Below are 17,093 nucleotides of genomic sequence, written 5' to 3'. Positions count from 1 at the left end.
GAAGGAAGGAGAGAGAGAAGGAAGGAGAGAAGGAAGGAAGGAAGGAGAGAGAGAAGGAAGGAGAGAAGGAAGGAAGGAAGGAAGGAAGGAAGGAAGGAAGGAGAGAGAGAAGGAAGGAGAGAAGGAAGGAAGGAAGGAAGGAAGGAAGGAAGGAAGGAAGGAAGGAAGGAAGGAGAGAGAGAAGGAAGGAGAGAAGGAAGGAAGGAAGGAAGGAAGGAAGGAAGGAAGGAAGGAAGGAAGGAAGGAAGGAAGGAAGGAAGGAGAGAGAGAAGGAAGGAGAGAAGGAAGGAAGGAAGGAAGGAAGGAAGGAAGGAAGGAAGGAGAGAGAGAAGGAAGGAGAGAAGGAAGGAAGGAAGAAAGGAAGGAAGGAAGGAAGGAGAGAGAGAAGGAAGGAGAGAAGGAAGGAAGGAAGGAAGGAGAGAGAGAAGGAAGGAGGGAAGGAAGGAAGGAAGGAAGGAAGGAGAGAGAGAAGGAAGGAGAGAAGGAAGGAAGGAAGGAGAGAGAGAAGGAAGGAGAGAAGGAAGGAAGGAAGGAAGGAAGGAAGGAAGGAGAGAGAGAAGGAAGGAGAGAAGGAAGGAAGGAAGGAAGGAAGGAAGGAAGGAAGGAAGGAAGGAAGGAGAGAGAGAAGGAAGGAGGGAAGGAAGGAAGGAAGGAAGGAAGGAAGGAAGGAAGGAAGGAGAGAGAGAAGGAAGGAGAGAAGGAAGGAAGGAAGGAAGGAAGGAAGGAAGGAAGGAAGGAAGGAAGGAAGGAAGGAAGGAGAGAGAGAAGGAAGGAGAGAAGGAAGGAAGGAAGGAAGGAAGGAAGGAAGGAAGGAAGGAAGGAGAGAGAGAAGGAAGGAGAGAAGGAAGGAAGGAAGGAAGGAAGGAAGGAAGGAAGGAAGGAAGGAAGGAAGGAAGGAAGGAGAGAGAGAGAAGGAAGGAGAGAAGGAAGGAAGGAAGGAGAGAGAGAAGGAAGGAGAGAAGGAAGGAAGGAAGGAAGGAAGGAAGGAAGGAGAGAAGGAAGGAGAGAGAGAAGGAAGGAGAGAAGGAAGGAAGGAAGGAGAGAGAGAAGGAAGGAGAGAAGGAAGGAAGGAGAGAAGGAAGGAAAATAGGAAGGAAGGAAGGAGAGAAGGAAGGAAGGAGAGAAGGAAGGAAAATAGGAAGGAAGGAAGGAGAGAAGGAAGGAAGGAAGGAGAGAGAGAAGGAAGGAGAGAAGAAAGGAAGGAAGGAAGGAAGGAGAGAAGGAAGTAAAATAGGAAGGAAGGAAGGAGAGAAGGAAAGAAGGAGAGAAGGAGGGAAGGAAGGAAGGAAGGAAGGAAGGAAGGAAGGAGAGAAGGAAGGAAGGAAGGAAGGAAGGAAGGAAGGAAGGAAGAAGAGAAGGAAGGAAGGAGAGAAGGAAGGAAGGAAGGAAGGAGAGAAGGAAGGAAGGAAGGAAGGAAGGAAGGAAGAAGAGAAGGAAGGAAGGAGAGAAGGAAGGAAGGAAGGAAGGAGAGAAGGAAGGAAGGAAGGAAGGAAGGAAGGAAGGAAGGAAGGAAGGAGAGAAGGAGGGAAGGAAGGAAGGAAGGAAGAAGAGAAGGAAGGAAGGAGAGAAGGAAGGAAGGAAGGAAGGAAGGAAGGAAGGAAGGAAGGAAGGAAGGAAGGAAGGAAGGAGAGAAGGAAGGAAGGAAGGAAGGAAGGAAGGAAGGAAGGAAGGAAGGAAGGAAGGAAGGAAGAAGAGAAGGAAGGAAGGAAGGAAGGAAGGAGAGACGGAAGGAAGGAGAGAAGGAGGGAAGGAAGGAAAGAAGGAAGGAAGGAAGGAAGGAAGGAAGGAAGGAAGGAAGGAAGGAAGGAAGGAGAGAAGGAAGGAAGGAAGGAAGGAGAGAAGGAAGGAAGGAAGGAAGGAAGGAAGGAAGGAAGGAAGGAAGGAAGGAAGGAAGGAGAGAAGGAAGGAAGGAAGGAAGGAAGGAAGGAAGGAAGGAAGGAAGGAAGGAGAGAAGGAAGGAAGGAAGGAAGGAGAGAAGGAAGGAAGGAAGGAAGGAAGGAAGGAAGGAAGGAAGGAAAAAAGGAAGGAAGGAAGGAAGGAAGGAGAGAAGGAAGGAAGGAAGGAAGGAAGGAAGGAAGGAAGGAAGGAAGGAAAGAATGTAAGGAGGTGGGTTGACCCATTATTGATAATAATATTGTGATGCAATACAATGTAATAATAATAACAATAATAACAATAATAATAATACACTATTATAATTGTATATTTATATTACATGTAATATTACTAATAATATTGCAATATAGTCATATAGTACAACTAGCTGTGCCCGGCCACGCGTTGTTGTGGCGAAGTATGGTGGTATGGGAAATAAAGTATTGAGGAATTGTATATTGTATATTGATAATCTTATATTATCTGCTTAGAACTGGATTATATGAGGCCCCTTCTTCACAGCTGTATAAAATGCACACTGAAGTGGATTATATGGCAGTGTGGAGTCAAGATAATCCAGTGCAAAGCAGATAATATAAGATTATAAATGGGTTAAATAACTGAGTGGAAGGGCCTTGAGTCTACACTGCCATATAATCCAGTGCAAATTAGATAATCTGTGGAAGAAGCCTAAGTGAGGCCTAAATCTGCCTGTCCCCTAACTGAACCCTGGCTGTCCCTTGGCTGAGTTGGTTGCTAGGAGACCAAGTGGGCAGAGATTAGCCCTCTAAACTGGCAGCAATTGGATAAAAACAATTATTGCTCTCCCTCTAATTAGGACTTTATTTTTCTTTTCTTTTTGTTGTGTCAACCCAGAGGCATGGATGATGGGTTGTGTTGTCAAATTTCGAGGTTGGGCGGCCTATAGTTTTGTTGTTTTGTGGGTCGCCATGATGCCATCACTCATTTATATATATATAGATATAATAATATATAATGTTTATATAGTGCTTACATTGTGCTATACTAATAACATAATGTATGTATATATTATGCCCAGTCTATTATTTATTAAGGGTGGAATATAATAATAATAATAATTATAATTATAATTATAATTATAATTATTATTATTATTTAGCATTCTCTGCCAAAGAGTATGGGACCTCACCAAACTACAGCTCCCTGAATCGCATAGCTTTGAGCCATGGCAGTTCAAGTGAGGTCAAACTGCAGTCTTTCTACAATATACTGTATATACTCGAGTATAAGCCTAGTTTTTCAGCCCTTTTTTTAAGACTGAAAAAGCCCCCTCGGCTTATACTCAGGTGAGGGTCCTGGTTGGCTTATATTTGGGTCAGCTTATACTCGAGAATATATGGTACATTTATTATTTTTCTCTATTATTATTGGTATTATTACATTTATTACTTTTCTCTATTATTGTTGCTACTATTACTCTATTATTATTATTAATAATAATAATAATACATTTATTATTTCACTCTGATCTTATTATTATTATTATTGCATTTATTATTTTACTCTATTTATTACATGTATTATTTTACTCTATTTATTATTATTATTACATGTATTATTTTACTCTATTATTATTAAAAGGAGACATAAGCACATTTACATTGAAGAAGATGAGAATAATGATTTAATCAGAGTTGGACAGTCTTATCTTAAATTTGAGCTTTATGTAAATATTCAAAAACATTTAACCTACTGATGCCTCAATTAATATAATTTTATTGGTATCTATTTTTATTTCTGAAATTTACCACCCTCGGCTTATTATGGAGTCAATGTTTTCCCAGTTTTTTTGTGGTAAAATTAGTTGCCTCGGCTTATATTCGGGTCGGCTTATACTTGGGTATACACGGTAGATGCACCACGGTCCAATTGGAGGGTATCATAGTCCCCGTGGCTTATACTGGAGTCAATGTTTTCCCAGTTTTTTTGTGGTAAAATTAGGTGCCTCGGCTTATATTCGGGTCGGCTTATACTCGAGTATATACGGTAGATGCACCACGGTCCAATTGGAGGGTATCATAGTCCCCGTGGCTTATACTGGAGTCAATGTTTTCCCAGTTTTTTGTGGTAAAATTAGGTGCCTCGGCTTATATTCGGGTCGGCTTATACTCGAGTATATACGGTAGATGCACCACGGTCCAATTGGAGGGTATCATAGTCCCCGTGGCTTATACTGGAGTCAATGTTTTCCCAGTTTTTTGTGGTAAAATTAGGTGCCTCGGCTTATATTCGGGTCGGCTTATACTCGAGTATATACGGTAGATGCACCACAGTCCGATTGGAGGGTATCATAGTCCCCGTGGCTTATACTGGAGTCAATGTTTTCCCAGTTTTTTTGTGGTAAAATTAGGTGCCTCGGCTTATATTCGGGTCGGCTTATACTCGAGTATATACGGTAGATGCACCACGGTCCAATTGGAGGGTATCATAGTCCCCGTGGCTTATACTGGAGTCAATGTTTTCCCAGTTTTTTTGTGGTAAAATTAGGTGCCTCGGCTTATATTCGGGTCGGCTTATACTCGAGTATATACGGTAGATGCACCATGGTCCGATTGGAGGGTATCATAGTCCCCGTGGCTTATACTGGAGTCAATGTTTTCCCAGTTTTTTTGTGGTAAAATTAGGTGCCTCGGCTTATATTCGGGTCGGCTTATACTTGAGTATATACGGTAGATGCACCACGGTCCGATTGGAGGATGTTGTAGTCCCCGTGGCCATCCAGAGTCACTTTTCCAAGCTCCGTTGTTCTCCTTCTGTTCTTTTTTCACTTCAAAACGAGAGGATTTTTTGTATTATTTAAATAAATTCAATTCTGTACTGAGACTGAGCTCATTTGCAAGAGGTAAGAGTTCACAGCCTTGCGCTGGCTCTCTTTGCTTGAAATATTTATATTGCTGCTCTAAGGTGAACGCCAGCAAACATACAAACAACAAGCAATTCAATATTTAAAACCACGTAAATTTAAAGCAATAAACCAGACTTCAAAGCTTCCTTGGTGCTGGGAGTGAATCAGGAACCCAACCGAACCTTCTTCATCCCTGAAAGCCTTTGCTAAACCAAAGTCCTGGGAAACACATCTTTTTTGTCTATTATTCAAATGCTTTTGGATATTCTTCCCATCCCCGGTTCCTTCTGACAGTGTTCCAACTTGAATAGCAAAATAGATCCGCACCAGACAGTCACAGCGGGCAGCGGAGAGCATTAAATCAGGCAAATGAGGCTTTTAGTGCCGTTTATTTCCGTCCCCATTTCCTACAGTAGTAATAATTCCTGCTTCTTGCTGCCATCCACATTGACTGTCTGTGACGGTGTCTCCGAAGCCAATGTTCAAATGGTTCAAAGTGGAAAGAGGATTGGCAAACGGCCCCGCTGTCCTCTTTCTCTCAAGGACTGAAGATCAACCACGAGAGCTCAATTGGGAACAATCTCCTAGGATGACTCCACATTGGCCTGTGGATAGATCAACCCATGTTTTTATTGATTTTTCATGGATGTACTTGGGGTGCATCTGATAATGCAGTTGCCTCCCCATCATGCTCCCTTTGATACTTGGCAAGACCCCAGTGAGGCTGCAGGAAGGAAGCTGGTGAGATCTCCTTGGGATCTTTGCACTTCAAACTCTTAGTGACCTCATGGACCAGTCCCAGATATCACGTCCCAGTTAGTGACAGACTCTGTGGATAAGGGTGTTGCCAGCTTTGGGGGTGGTTGTGTTTGGTCTTAATGGCATAAACATGAAATCTTATTTATTTATTTCGTGTCAAAAGCATTGCACGACAAATACAACATGAACTCTGACCAGTTATAACTCCAACCTATGACCTTGCAGCTACCAAAAAGGGTGCCAGCTGTAGTTTTTAAAATGTGTATTCAAATTCATGTTTTTAAATAAATGTGCCTTTAAAGGCCTATTAACGACTGAGGTTCTTTCAGGCAGGGTGAATCTTTTTTATCCCACCGCTGCCACCAATTTGCGAAGAGCTTATAACGCTGCCACCAATTTGTAAAGGACTAAGAACAACTACCACCAATTTGTAAAGGACTAGGAACGACCACCACCAATTTGTGAAGATGCAACCACCAAAGACTCAGAGAGGACACCTTTTTAAAAAACTTTCTTTTCTTTCTTCTTACTCACTTTAGATGGTAACGCAACTTGGTTTATAATATATGCGACAGAGGCTTAGATGTTGGAGGAACAATAACAAGTTTATTCAGGCACAGAGCTTAGTGGGTTACAATATTGTTTCTCACTTAGAGGCACTTTTATTAACAGTTACAATACTAGAATGAGGTAAGACATTTCTTTGACTTAAAGTAGTTAGAACTTCTTCCTCTACTACTTTTAAACCGAGTCACCCTGTGATATACGATCACAGATTCTCTGTTCCTTACCAGGACACAGACTACATTAAATAAGTCACCAAACTTATTTTAAACTGACTCAAAAATGAACAATTAAGTCTCCTTGATCCCCTCAACCTAGGATCAATCTTCCCTGTGCCTCATCAGAGCACAGACTGACCCCCTTTTTTATACTCTGCACTTTTTCAACAAAACAGCAGTTGGCTCCGCCTACTTCTCCATGGCAACCAGCCTCTGAGTGCTGAGAGGCAATAACTGTAATACTTACCCTTTTAAAACACAAACACACAATTAAACATAACATCTGTAAACCAAAATTCATACTTCATTACAGTGCCCCAGAATATTACGAGGGTTATCCAGAAAGTAGATTATGTTTTGGAATTAAAAATGAACAAAGTATAGGAGAAAACATTTACCATATGCAGTTGAAAGCCATACCCAAATACCACTTCTCATCATAGTTACCATTCAAATCTAGGCACTTATCATAGTGATGAATGAGATTGGCAACTCCTTCCCCACCAAACTTTGCCGCTTGCATCCTCAACCAGCCGGCAACGCAGCGTTTTGGCGATGATGCGCAGCTGCGGGAAGGGGTTGAGGAGCGGATTATATGACATTTTTTTTTGCAAACATCTTTGACTCTCCTTTGCACTGTTGCACATGATACAACCCCAAAGAAAGCCTTCTTTTTTTTCTTAATTAGATTTTTATTCATGCTTTTTTGAGTGTTACATAGATTTAAAAGATAGGAATAACGTGAGTGAAGGAAAATTACAATAAGGTTGAGATATCACAAATGTGAAAAGAAAAAAAGGGAAAAAAGGATAGGGATTAGGTAAGTACAGAGGTTTACAGGGGTACTAGGGAGTAAAAAGTTCTATTTGGTCTTTCGCTTTCTGTCCATTGTGGTTTAATTTCCTTTTCTTGTTCATTTTCCCTTTATAATATGGTCTAGTTCAAAGTGTCCATTCTCGGGTTCTTCTTTTGCTTATTTTCCCTTTGAGTTCTTCTTGTATTCTTTGTATTTTTCTCAATTCTGTCCGCTTTATTGCATTTCCTCTATTTATTTTCATTAAGTATGTTAATTTGTCCATATCATATATGTCATCCAATTTCTCCAACCATTTTTGTTTTGTTGGGATTTCTTTTTGTTTCCAGTGTCTCGCAAAGGTTATTCTTGCGGCAGTCCCTGCATAGGTAAAAGTAATGTCCTCATTCTGGTTTAAATTTATTGTATCCTCCGTTAAACCAAGTAAATAAAGCTCTGGCTTCATTGGGAATGTTTTTTGTAGTATTTTTTGTGTTTCTTCGTGTATTATTTTCCAAAAAGTTTTCGTTTCTGGGCAAGAACACCAGATAAGAAAGCCTTCTCAGCCAAGGAAACAATGCGCAGTTGGTAGTCAGAGCAGGTTCGAGGCTACCGTCTGATTTTTCGTCTTTTCCTCTCTTTTTCCCAGTGACTACAGGTATGTGGCTGCAGCCCTTGCCGTCATGAGGAATGTGACCCAGCAGATCAACGAGAGGAAACGCAGACTGGAAAACATCGACAAGATTGCTCAGTGGCAGGCCTCAGTCCTGGATTGGGAGGTAGGTGCCATCTCGGACCTTGCTTGGCATGATATTTTCCTGGCGTCAGAAAATAATACGACCCTGAACTGATCCTGGAAGCTTGGCTAGGAGACCATCAAAGAATCCCAAGAGTCATAGTCTCTATTCCAAAGGAAGGAAGTCACACAAAAAACCCAATCTCTGAATCTCTGAGGATACCTGCCATAGATGTGGGCGAAAAGTCAGGAGAGAATGCTTCTGGAACATCGCCAGACAGCCTGGAAAACGCACAACAACCCTGCAATTCTGGCCATGAAAGCTTTTGACAACACAATCTCTGAATTTTCCTGAACTAAGAAAACCCTATTTGCCCACTTTTGGTCTAAAACTACAGTAGAGTCTCACCTATCCAACACTCGCTTATCCAACGTTCTGGATTATCCAATGCATTTTTGTAGTCGATGTTTTCAATATACAGTAGAGTGTCACTTATCCAAGCTAAACGGGCCGGCAGAATGTTGGATAAGCGAATATGTTGGATAATAAGGAGGGATTAAGGAAAAGCCTATTAAACATCAAATTAGGTTATGATTTTACAAATTAAGCACCAAAACATCATGTCATACAACAAATTCGACTGAAAAAGTAGTTCAATACGCAGTAATGTTATGTTGTAATTACTGTATTTACGAATTTAGCACCAAAATATCATGATATATTGAAAACATTGACTACAAAAATGGCTTGGATTATCCAGAACGTTGGATAAGCGAGTGTTGGATAAGTGAGACTCTACTGTAATAATAATAAATAAATACAGGAAAATAATACATGCATTTATTATTTTACTCTATTTATTATTACATGTATTATTTCCCTGTATTTATTATTATTATTATTATTATTATTACATGTATTATTGCATTTATTATTTTACTCTATTTATTATTACAATAATAATAATACAGTATAGTCTCATTTATCCAACACTCGCTTATCCAACGTTCTGGATTATCCAACGCATTTTTGTAGTCGATGTTTTCAATATATCGTGATATTTTGGTGCTAAATTCAGTAAATACAGTAATTACTACATAGCATTACTGTGTGTTGAACTACTTTTTCTGCCAAATTTGTTGTCTAACATGATGTTTTGGTGCTTAATTTGTAAAATCATAACCTAATTTGATGTTTAATAGGCTTTTCCTTAATCCCTCCTTATTATCCAACATATTTGCTTATCCAACGTTCTGCCGGCCCGTTTATGTTGGATAAGTGAGACTCTACTGTATTTAGCTGCTTGTGATTGCCTTTATTTTATCACTTTTAAACTTACAGTAGAGTCTCACTTATCCAACATAAACGGGCCCGCCAAAATATCACGATATATTGAAAACATCAACTACAAAAATGATTATTATTATTATTATTATTATTATTAAACTTTATTTGTACCCCGCTAGCATCTCTCAAAGGACTCGATGCGGCTTACAAAGGCCAAGGCCTCAACACACAATATAACAATACAAAACGAAAGGCAAATTAAAACCAATTAAAACAGTATAAACAACAAGCAATAAACAATAAACAATACGCTATGCGTTGGAAAATCCAGAACGTTGGATAAGCGAGTGTTGGATATGTGAGACTCTACTGCATTTAGCTGCTTGTGATTTCCTTTATTTTATCACTTTTTATAACTTACAGTAGAGTCTCACCTATCCAAGCCTCGCTTATCCAAGCTTCTGGATTATCCAACGCATTTTTGTAGTCAATGTTTTCAATACATTGTGATATTTTGGTGCTAAGTTCGTAAATACAGTAATCACAACATAACATTACTGCGTATTGAACTACTTTTTCTGTCAAATTTGTTGTATAACATGATGTTTTGGTGCTTAATTTGTAAAATCATAACCTAATTTGATGTTTAATAGGCTTTTCCTTAATGCCTCCTTATTATCCAAGATATTCGCTTATCCAAGCTTCTGCCGGCCCGTTTAGCTTGGATAAGTGAGACTCTACTGTATTTATTATGCAATGCTTTTGACACAAAATAAATAAATAAACAAATAAATAAATAAAAATATCTATGACATCACTTTTACCCATGCTTCCAGAAATAATCCCCAAGTTGGATGGGCCACCCAAACATAATTTCTGATTCTAGCAACAATGGGGACGAAAAATGATCGGAAAAACAGTATGATCCGTTTCTTGATGCCTGGCATCCTTTCACAGGAACTGGTGCAATGCCATGGCAGCTTTCGCGCCTGTCCAAACCCCATAACCCACATTTTGGAGAAATTGTGGCCAGAATTCTGTCATTTCCCTCTCAAATGACATCTTTGGGGACGGAGGCAAAGCCGTTTGGCCTATTTGTGTCAGCATCGCTCTTTGTAGTCGGCTTGGCCCTCAAGGTTGTTCTGTTAATCCTGCAGTTTGAAGGTTAAAATTGGGCTTGGCCTTTGGAAGAAAAAACACACACATCTATATATATAAAAGAGTGATGGCATCACGGCGACCCACAAAACAACAAAACTACAGGCCCCCCAACCTCGAAATTTGACAACACAACCCATCATCCACGGCTCTAGGTTGATACAACAAAAAGAAAAGAAAAATAAAGTCCTAATTAAAGGGAGAGGAATAATTGCTTTTATCCAATTGCTGCCAGTTAGAAGGCTAAGCTCTGGCCACTTGGTCTCCTAGCAACCCACTCAGCCCAGTGTTAATAAAAGAATAAAAAATAAAATAAATACAAATGATACAATAAAAAATAATAAAAATCACTAAAAAAAATAATACAATCAAATACTATAACAAAATAACTAAAAATACAACAAAATAATAAAATATAATAAATAAAAAAGATAAGTTACAATAAAATTAATTTAAAAAATACAAATAACGTCAAATAAAAATTCCACAACTTTTAACCAATACCACCACCACTTTGCCACAGCAACGCGTGGCCGGGCACAGCTAGTCTATATATATAAAATGATAAAGTTGTTTGCGCAGTGACTATAACAACAAAACTAAACATCCCAGAAATACGAAATTTGGCAACACAATGCAAAAGGCTTGCCTCCAGGTTACAACAGCACAACCACACCACAAAACCACAATCCAGACCCACAAAACTCACAACAATGCATCATGACTATAACAACACAATTAAACGCCCCAGAAATACAAAACTTGGCAACACAACGCAAAAGCCTTGCCTCCCGGTTGTAACAACACAACCACACCACAAAACCACAATCCGGACCCATAAAACTCACAACAATACATCGTGACTATAACAACACAACTAAACGCCCCAGAAATACAAAACTTGGCAACACAACGCAAAAGCCTTGCCTCCCGGTTGTAACAACACAACCACACCACAAAACCACAATCCGGACCCATAAAACTCACAACAATACATTGTGACTATAACAACACAACTAAACGCCCCAGAAATACAAAACTTGGCAACAACGCAAAAGCCTTGCCTCCCGGTTGTAACAACACAACCACACCACAAAACCACAATCCGGACCCATAAAACTCACAACAATACATCGTGACTATAACAACACAACTAAACGCCCCAGAAATACAAAACTTGACAACACAACGCAAAAGCCTTGCCTCCTGGTTCTAACAATACAACCACACCACAAAACCACAATCCGGATGCACAAAACTCACAACAATGCATCATGACTATAACAACACAATTAAACGCCCCAGAAATACGAAACTTGGCAAAACAACGCAAAAGCCTTGCCTCCCGATTGTAACAACACAATCACACCACAAAACACAATCCGGACCCACAAAACTGAAAAATTGAAGAAGGTAACAGACTTCAAATACTACTACTAATGTGAGTATAAAGAAGGGTGGAGGTCACAGCATCAATACAACCTAATGTAGAGTGACCAACACCACCAGACTCAGACACAGCAACGCGTGGCCGGGCACAGCTAGTCTATATATATAAACGCCTATGGGGTCCACTAAAGAGTCATGCTCCATTATGTGTGTCCCATAACGCTGATCCACGGCAGTCCAAGTGGCACCAAACTGCATTAATTCTACAGTGTAGACACACTCTTCATTGAACGAGGCATGCCCGTGATATGAAAGTGATCAAACAACAAATACTGTATATACTCGAGTGTAAGCCTAGTTTTTCAGCCCTTTTTTAAGAATGAAAAAGCTCCCCTCGGCTTATACTCGGGTGAGGGTCCTGGTTGGCTTATATTCGGGTCAACTTATACTCGAAAATATATGGTACATTTATTATTTTTCTCTATTATTATTGGTATTATTACATTTATTATTTTTCTCTATTATTGATGCTACTATTACATTTATTTTACTCTATTTATATTATTATTAATAATAATATATTTATTATTTCACTCTGATCTTCCTATTATTATTGCATTTATTATTTTACTCTATTTATTATTACTTGTATTATTTTCCTGTATTTATTATTACTATTATTACATATATTATTTTTCTCTATTATTACAGTAGTGTCTCACTTATCCAACGTTCTGGATTAGCCAACGCATTTTTGTAGTCAATGTTTTCAATACATCGTGATATTTTGGTGCAAAGTTCGTAAATACAGTAGTTATTACATAGCATCACTGCGTATTGAACTACTTTTTCTGTCAAATTTGTTGTAAAACATGATGTTTTGGTGCTTAATTTGTAAAATCATAACCTCATTTGATGTTTAATAGGCTTTTTCTTAATCTCTCCTTATTATCCAACAAATTCGCTTATCCAATGTTTTGCTGGCCCGTTTATGTTGGATAAGTGAGACTCTACTGTATTAAAAGGATACATAAACACATTTACATTGAAGAAGATGAGAATAATGATTTAATCAGAGTTGGACCGTCAGAATCTTAAATTTGAGCTTAATGTAAATATTCAAAAACATTTAACTTACTAAGGCCTCAATTAATGTAATTTTATTGGTATCTATTTTTATTTCTGAAATTTACCATTCTCAGCTTATACTTGAGTCAATGTTTTCCCAGTTTTTTTGTGGTAAAATTAGGTGCCTTGGCTTATATTCGGGTCGGCTTATACTCGAGTATATATGGCAACAGTAGGAACAAATAGAAGGCCGCTGTTCTTTTAAATTTCTCCTCGTGCCGATTCCATCTAGTTATTTATGGATCCACTAATGAATGGCTTTGTGCCCTTAATTACGTAACGGACGAGAGCCGGCTGCAACATATTGCTGCATTATTATATCCGAATTCCAGCGTGAATAAAAATAGGATGCATGCAGCAAACATCCCGGTTTTCTAAGCCAAGGATGCCTCTCTGGAGGCGGCAAAAAGGAGACCCTTTCACCCATTCTCTCACTATTTTTTTAAAAGGAAGATTATGAAAAGGAGAATTTCTTCTTTTTTCTCTCTCTTATTCTGGTCTTCTCATCAGTCAGACCGTTAATCAAATCATTGGCTGCTCATTAAAACGCAAACGTGCCTAGTCCCTTTTTTGTGCTTTGTTCATTCTATTATTATTCTATTATTATTGTAGTATATTATCATATTATTATTATATTACTATATTATTATTCATATTGTTCATGATTGCATTGACACTAGAATAGAGAGAAATCAGCGTGGAAACTGCAAGAGGTACCATAGATTGTTGTACATGGAAATAAGGGTAGTACAGTAGAGTCTCACTTATCCAACATAAATGGGCCAGCAGAACATTGGATAAGTGAATATGTTGGATAATAAGGAGGCATTAAGGAAAAGCCTATTAAACATCAAATTAGGTTATAATTTTATAAATGAAGCACCAAAACATCATGTTAGACAACAAATTTGGCGGAAAAAGTAGTTCAATATGCAGTAATGCTATGTAGTAATTACTGTATTTAAGAATTTAGCACCAAAATATCATGATATATTGGAAACATTGACTACAAAAATGCGTTGGATAATCCAGAACATTGGATAAGCGAGTGTTGGATAAGTGAGACTCTACTGTATATAGTTTTTGATTTATTAAATAGTTATATACAGTAGAGTCTCACTTATCCAACATAAATGGGCCGGCAGAACGTTGGATAAGCAAATATGTTCGATAATAAGGAGGCATTAAGGAAAAGCCTATTAAACATCAAATTACGTTATGATTTTACAAATGAAGCACCAACACATCATGTTAGACAACAAATTTGGCAGAAAAAGTAGTTCAATACGCAGTAATGCTATGTAGTAATTACTGTATTTATGAATTTAGCACCAAAATATCATGATATATTGGAAACATTGACTACAAAAATGCGTTGGATAATCCAGAACGTTGGATAAGTGAGACTCTACTGTATATAGAGAGAGGTTATATTATATCATTCTATTATTATTCTATTATTATTGTAGTATATTATCATATTATTATTATATTACTATATTATTATTCATTATTCAGGACTACATTGACACTAGAATAGAGAGAAATCAGCATGGAAACTGCAAGAGGTACCATAGATTGTTGTACATGGAAATCATGGTAGTAAATAGTTTTTGATTTATTAAATACAGTTATATATTACAATTGTACATTTTTGTTATTTAAGCTATACATAGTGCGAAATTATGGTTTTTTTTCTCGAAGTGACACACACCCCAAGTCATGCTAGGTTTTTGGTGAATTTTGACACACCGAGCGCAAAAGGTTGCCCATCATTGACCTAGGAGGCGGGAGCTGCCGCAGCTAAGTGTCCTGTTTTGTCTTTCAAGAACAGCCTTAAAACAATGTGATAAATAAACGAAAACTGCTTTACTTCAGCAAAACATAAAGAACAGCACACTCAGTGGTATAATGCAAAAGAAAGCAAAGAAGTCTTTGGGTAAACACAGTTCTTAAGTCTCTGATCAATTCCCAAATTATGTAGCAGTCTTACTTCAGTGCTAGATCTGTGTCTGTTCCATCTTGGGCTTCCTCCAACACTAGACTCAAGATGTTGCCCAGAGCCTTGTCGTGGCCAATTTCCCACCGTCTTTTCTGGTCTTCCAGGGGGATGACATCTTGGACCGCAGTTCCGAGCTGATCTACACCGGGGAAATGTCCTGGATTTATCAGCCCTACGGACGAAGCCAGCAGCGCGTGTTCTTCCTCTTTGATCACCAGATGGTTCTCTGCAAAAAGGTAAGCAGGCCTTCCGTTTCTCTCTGGATGCAGAAAAGGCTGGATGGTGGGTTGCTTGATTGACAGATTGACCACAAGTGAGCCGTAACCCAACCACGGGATGCAGTATCTATCAGAAAAAGCCATAGTAACACAATCGTAGCCTTCAGATCAAGAGACATAGAACAGTCTGATTCTATTCCAGTTTGGTCGGCTAGAATACTGTCTGTTTTGGAAAGCAGAGTTGGGGGAAGATGTTGGTCATTGGAGTCTATATCCCAAAGAAAGTGAGCCACATATTAAATATTCTGGAAGCCAAGCTGCTTGAGGAACCTTTGAGGGAGTCCAATATATCTACCAGAAAGTAGATTACATTTTGGAATTAAAAATGAACAAAGTATAGGAGAAAACATTTACCATGCAGTTTACTATGCAGTTGAAAGCCACACCCAAATACCACTTCTCAACATAGTCGCCATTCAAATCTAGGCACTTGTCATAGTGATGAATGAGCTTGGCAACTCCTTCCAGACAAAACTCTGCCACTTGCTTCCTCAACCAGCCCATCACCCCTTCCCGTAGCTTTGCATTGTCGCCAAAACACTGCATTGAGGACGCAAGCGGCAGAGTTTTGTGGGGAAGGAGTTGCCAAGCCCATTCATCGCTATGATAAGTCCCTAGATTTGAATGGCAACTATGAATCAAGTAGTGCAGACAAAGAGTCATGCAACATCCAAGAATGAGCGAACAGGCAAGGAACGTTTGTGGAATTCCTCTTATGCAAGTCTGACTTAGAAAGCACACGATGTTTAAGGGAACCTGCACATGCGCAGGACACCGACGGGACTTTGTGTTCCAGCCACGTCTCATTAAGTCCTCGGAGGGCGGGGGAGCGTGATATCATGCCGCGGATGGGGATCGCATCAGGATGCCACGCATTTATCTTCTTGCCACCAGGGATTCCACATAATGGAGAAAGCGGCGGCTTCTTCCGACACGTCAGCGTTTGAACCCCCCACCTTCGCTGCCTCTGTCTTTCATGTTGATGTTTATTAATTTTAATAAGGCCTCTTCTTGTCAAGGTGTCGAAAGTTCAGTCTCAGAGCCTGCGGTGGAACAGAGTGGCTCTCTTTCCCAGACAAAAGGTGGTCCTTTTGGATTATTCAATTAACTCTGATGTGATGGAGTTGGGTTCTTCACTCTTCCTCTAACTCGCTTCTTGTTTGCATTTGGGTGACTCATGTGCTCACTCCATTGTGTCGCTGCGGCATAACAATACCTACTGAGCTTTTGCATGTCGTTGTTATGGCTTCAAGAGCCGTTATGCATTACCCTGAACTAAGATGTTCATCAGCCTTAAATAAAGACGTATCCAAAATGGAAGTCGAATTTCATGCAGAAATGGAAGTTGAGTCTCATGCATTTCTGCTTTGAACCTCCTCAGTCTCAGTCCTGAGAAATCCGTATAACAACCAAGTAGCAACAGTAAGAACAGACCATGGACTGGTTTATTGCGCCAAATTGCTATGTATGTGTATAAAGAAATCCTTGCAAAGTTGCTTGCAAAAGATCTCTGCAAAAAGGGAGCTGAGCTTTCGCAGAAGCAAGCCACGCCTTAAACAATGTATCGGTTTGCTGGCAGATGGCTGGGTTTGTCAGTTGGGAATCTGAGCTTGCAGGGAGAGCACAGAAAAGACAGGCTCTCTAGCTACGGTCAAGTAGCAGTTTAAATATGCTATGATGGATATATTGAATGCTGATTGATTAGTTATTGATCCTATGCAACTACAAGGACATTGTACGATTGCTGAACTGTTTACTTAACTTCAACTCAACAAGTAAAGTTCCTTTGTTCTTTCAATTCCTCTGCCTGGTCTGAGTCTTTTGCACATGGTGTTAACTGGACGCTACTGGTTCCGCTATACACACTCGTTAACAGAACAGACCATGGACTGGTTCAAGATTGGCAAAGGAGTTTGGCAAGGCAAGGCTCCCTATTCAACTTGTATGCAGAACACATCATGTACCGTGCGGGGATGGATGAATCCAAGGCTGGAGTTAAAATTGCTGGAAGAAACATC

The 17,093-nt window shown here is 39.4% G+C and overlaps 1 protein-coding gene across 4 annotated transcripts in view; it reads left to right on the top strand.

Moving 5' to 3' along the window:
- arhgef9 (Cdc42 guanine nucleotide exchange factor 9) overlaps positions 1 to 17,093 on the top strand; it is a 154,191-nt gene that overhangs the window by 117,164 nt on the left and 19,934 nt on the right. For all 4 annotated transcript variants that reach the window (XM_062964103.1, XM_062964104.1, XM_062964106.1 and 1 more), the window contains 2 exons: positions 7,746 to 7,875; positions 14,902 to 15,033. In XM_062964103.1, coding sequence (XP_062820173.1) covers positions 7,746 to 7,875; positions 14,902 to 15,033 — 262 coding nt within the window. The remainder of the gene's footprint in view (positions 1 to 7,745; positions 7,876 to 14,901; positions 15,034 to 17,093) is intronic.

The sequence above is a fragment of the Anolis carolinensis genome, unplaced genomic scaffold, assembly GCF_035594765.1.
Source record: "Anolis carolinensis isolate JA03-04 unplaced genomic scaffold, rAnoCar3.1.pri scaffold_12, whole genome shotgun sequence".
In the NCBI taxonomy this organism is placed as follows: Eukaryota; Metazoa; Chordata; class Lepidosauria; order Squamata; family Dactyloidae; genus Anolis; species Anolis carolinensis.
The sequence above is the reverse complement of the archived record's forward strand: the minus strand, read 5'-3'. Positions and strand labels throughout refer to the sequence as shown.